Raw genomic sequence first — 4,692 nt, 5'->3', positions numbered from 1 at the left:
GTCACCGTAGGCACCTCGTCGTCGACGGGAACGTCTCCTCCCACTGAAAGTACATCGTCGGAAATTTTGAAATAAATTCAGGAATAATGCGAGCACCAGGTCTTGAACCTTGGTGGGCTGGGAATATCATTATCCCTCTAATCATTCAACTACAGGTTGGTTCGCCACTTCTTAGAAACATTGATGCCTAATCAAGCACTCTTTCATCATAAAATAAAGCACCAATGCTATTCCGTGTAGCAAAAAAAAAAGCGACTCGTTTTGCTGAGCGTTTATCCAACCACTTGAACTGTACATGGTCTAAAATGCTCTATGAGAGATTTTATATGATGCGAGTTGTGTTAATATAAGTTGTAGTTATTATACGGGGATGGCATACACGTCCGATGCATGGTCCCTTGACCACAACAGCATCTCTAAGCGATCGATCTCCACCAACTTAATTTCGGGATCTGCAAATTTTTGGGATTTGTTAGTTGACATTTTTAGTACCAGCTAGCTATAGATAATATACGTGAAAAATTGTGCACCGCATAGTTCGGATCCCGTTGATTTGATGTACTCCGTAGCCACTCCCCCCACAGCTCCAACCCTAGCTACCTAACTTGCTATATATACGTGCACCAGCTCTACACAGGGACGCTCAGACTCCAACCACAGGCACAGCACACAAAACAAGTCTCGTGGTATAGAGAAACGGAGCTAAGGAAGCTAGCCAGCTCGACCATGGGTGGTGTTCGGCAGCAGCTCATGGCCGCCGTCCTCGTGGCGGTGGCGCTGATGGCCACGGCGGCGGAGGGGTACATCACTCAGAAGACGTGGGGCGCCATCCGCCGGGCGAACCGCGCCGGGCCGTTCGTCGGCCTCGTCGTGCCCAACACATACGAGATGGTCCCCGTGCTCGAGTCGCCCAGCTTCGTGGCCAGCAAGAGCATCCCTAACATGGACATCCAAGGTAAAGATGCTCTACTCAAATGGTACCTTCAGTCTAATCAGATCAAGCATGGAATGACACTGTTGGTATTACGTGATGGATGATCTTTTCTTAAGCTTGAAATGTCAAAGTTTGGTGGGTCAAAGAAATAAACGTAATACTAAGAAACAAGCCTGTTCGTAATATCACTGTCAGAGTCAGAACACAGAACGATTATGCTTGAATTGATTAACAAGCCTGCTCATGTATAAGAACCGTCTGAATTATGTACTGTAGTGAATTTGAATGGTACGCAAAAGAAGTGACCGGACGTGCTGAAACACTTATGCATGACCTGAAAGCACATGATGATGGAACGCGCGGGAGACCGGACGTTTCATGGACGACTTGCATGAAAGCACATGAAATGCATGTGCCTATTGACGGAGCTAACCAGGCACACATGAGCAAGCAGAGTGAACGTTTGTACGATCGAAGTGAAAAATAATACGTAAAAGTTAAAATCGGTCGTAACTACACCGTGTATGTCGTTGATAATTAAATACTACAGTAACATTATTGCATGATTTTTGCTTGAAGGGCGAAGGTTTCGCTTCGGAACCATCGAAGGCCAAAGCGTCGTCATGGTCATGACTGGACTGAGCATGGTAAGTCCGTACATACTACAGCATTATATTTTGTGTAGCAGTGTGTCTTACAAATACTCAGAACTTAACGTACTGTTTGCACACCATGGAATGGATGCAGCTCAACGCTGGTCTGACCACCCAGATGCTGCTGAGCCTGTTCCGGGTGAAGGGCATCGTCCACTGGGGCATCGCTGGCAACGCCAACGAGGACCTCCAGATCGGCGACGTCACCATCCCCGAATACTGGGCCCACGTCTCCCTCTGGAACTGGCAGGTAGTACAGATTTGGTATTAGAAAACGTGAACATGTCATGGTCGTCCAGGATTTTGATTTGTGGTGCTAACAAAATTTTGTGGATTGGGCGGCCAGCGGTTCGGCGACGGCAAGGATAACGAGCTGTCACTGGAGGCCGCCGGCGACTACACCCGGGAGTACGGCTTCCTCAACTTCTCCGACTACACCGTGGGGCAGAGCAACCCGGCGCTATCAGCCAACCAGCTCAACAGCATCTGGTACCAGCCGGAGGAGATCTTCCCCAAGTCCGGCGAGCCGGAGGAGCGGCAGCACGCGTTCTGGGTGCCCGCCAGCAAGCGGTACTACGAGCTGGCGAAGAAGCTGGAGGGCATGGAGCTGCCGGCGTGCGTGAACGCGACGACGTGCCTGCCCCGCGCGCCGCGGGTCACCCGGGTCAGCAAGGGCTGCAGCGCCAACGTGTTCCTGGACAACGCCGAGTACCGCCAGTTCCTCCGCAAGCAGTTCGGGTGCACCCCCGTGGAGATGGAGAGCGCCGCCGTGGCCCTCGTGGCGCACACGCAGGGGGTGCCGTTCCTCACCATCCGCTCGCTCTCCGACCTGGCCGGGGGAGGCTCCGCGCTCGGGAACGAGGCCAGCACCTTCCTCGACATCGCCGCGCAGAACGCCGTCACCGTCATGCTCAAGTTCGTGCCGCTGCTCGGCAAGAGCGGCAGCGAGATGGACGACGGCGCGGCCGCTGACATGTGAGCCAGTAGCCACTTGTCCATGCATGAATAATCGGGTGCCCGTGCGTGGTGTATTGTCTCTCTTTCCCTTTTTCCTTTTTTTCTTGGGCCGCGCTATCGGTAAGGCTTGCGAGCCCTAGCTCAAATCCCAGTTGGTGAGCCCACGAGTTGCAGAGATGAATAAATAAATCAAATAATCCGTCGTAATGCCGTTTGTCCGGATTCGCAATTGTGTGTAATTTAATCAGACGCACTCAATTGAATCACGCCACTGATGTACGTATGTGCTTACATCTACGTGATGCTAGTACAATGTTAGTACTCTCACCGTTTCTTTGAACTTGGCATATTAGTTTTGTCTTGAGTTAAAAAAATAAGTCCATATTCATAAAAAAAATCAACATTCATAATATCAAATCAATATTATTAGATACATCATGAAATATATTCTTATACTATATTTATTTCGTATTGTAAATTTTGATTTTTTTAATGTAATTTTGATAGAAAAAAACAAAGTTTGACTTATGACAGAATTAACATGCAAAGAAAAGGACACGGAGGGAGGAGTAGAAACCTCCACAGTTCTCGAAGAATGGTCAAGCACGAGTCCCAAAGTATATACTCCCTACGTTTTTAAATATAAGTCTTTTTAGACATTTCAAATGGAATACGACATACAAATGTATATAGATATGTTTTAGAGTGTAGATTCACTCATTTTGCTCTGTATGTAGTCATTTGTTGGAATATCTAGAAAGACATATATTTGAGAACGGGCGAAGTATGTTATAAACACTGCGTATGGTGTATGGTGTATCAACCACTCGGAAATGGGCATGCCTACCATAAAGAGAGAGGTTCCATCATCATGCCCATTTGTTGGTCCGTTTAAAATGAAAGGACCGCTCGTGTTTTCTGAAACAAGTGCATGCCGCCTCCGGTATTGCTCATTCTCGACAACATCAAACTCGAAGCAAAACTATGGGTCACAGCATGAGCAAAGAAGCTTACCATACCGGGAGAGTAATCCCTTTGTAGCGTCGAGCATGTAATAGCAACTCAACTCTCTTTTTATTTAACTTCTCGCAAAAAAAAAACTCTCTTTTTATTTAAGTGGTAATATCACCGCGAGTCATAGAATTTGCGCTCGATGTTCTGTTTGATGCTAAAACTTTGAAAATACGAATTTGTGGTCATTCAACTTGCGTTCTAGTGCAAATACGGTCACTTCGCCCGTATTCAAATGAATCATGCGCTTCTGTGGCATGCCAGCATGTCTACGACCTATTGTCAGTGACTGGAACAGATCGGGCAACGTGTTTTTTTTTTGCAGAAGCACTGGTCATTCTATATTTAATTAAGCAAAAGCTGATCAATAACATGTTTGGGTTCCACTTGTCAGCATAAGGCGGTCAGAGAAATGAGAATAAAAAAAGTGCGCAAGGATTCAAACTCCTAAGCTCATATACACGCATGCGCTAGCCAACCACTGCACCAACTACAGATTCATGCCTATAGAGATATACACTTGGTTATATATTTGACGTAGGTTTTTTCTAGATTCCATTTTTTCCCGGGTCCTGCAGAAAATCATTTTTCGAAAAATATAGCCTTTTTGCGCCAATTTTTTTCAAATGAAATCCAAATAAAAGATCACGTCAAAATGTATAATGTTCAACCCATAAAAATGTATGAAACTTTTCTACGAGCAAGATTATTTTAATTCCCTTTTCTTCTCGAAGGGACCGGAAAATTCGGGTTTCAAACTATCTTGGCAATTCCAGTTTTTTCGCCCAAAATTTTGAAACAAATTTTGAATTCAAATATTTTCAATGTCTAAATATATTTATTTTAGCAAACAATTTAAGTAAGTGCTTCCTATTACAGTGCTCCGCTCGACTACTCTCTTATAGAAGATTGCAAGTTCAATTCATTGTTGCAGCACCAAGACCATTTTTTCTAAATGAGCATGAACAACTTATAAATATATAGTATTTCACAATACAGGAATAGAACCATAGACCCTACCACTAAGCTAACTGCGTGGTTCTGATATTGTATGCGGACGAAAGATATTATCTTTGACATAGTTTCTATCATTTAAATTCAAAAAAATTGGGCGATCACAAACTTTCAGGGGGACCA

The 4,692-nt window shown here is 45.3% G+C and overlaps 1 protein-coding gene across 1 annotated transcript; it reads left to right on the top strand.

Moving 5' to 3' along the window:
• The first annotated feature begins 635 nt into the window (after positions 1-635).
• On the top strand, positions 636-2,751 carry LOC123069359 (bark storage protein A). Its single transcript, XM_044492192.1, has 4 exons — positions 636-955; positions 1,514-1,581; positions 1,682-1,837; positions 1,934-2,751. The coding sequence occupies exons 1-4, from the start codon at positions 727-729 to the stop codon at positions 2,564-2,566; spliced, it is 1,086 nt and encodes a 361-aa protein (XP_044348127.1). The 5' UTR covers positions 636-726; the 3' UTR covers positions 2,567-2,751.
• Positions 2,752-4,692: the final 1,941 nt, after the last annotated feature.

Source organism: Triticum aestivum, chromosome 3B (assembly GCF_018294505.1).
Source record: "Triticum aestivum cultivar Chinese Spring chromosome 3B, IWGSC CS RefSeq v2.1, whole genome shotgun sequence".
In the NCBI taxonomy this organism is placed as follows: Eukaryota; Viridiplantae; Streptophyta; class Magnoliopsida; order Poales; family Poaceae; genus Triticum; species Triticum aestivum.
This window is presented reverse-complemented; position numbering and strand designations above follow the sequence as displayed.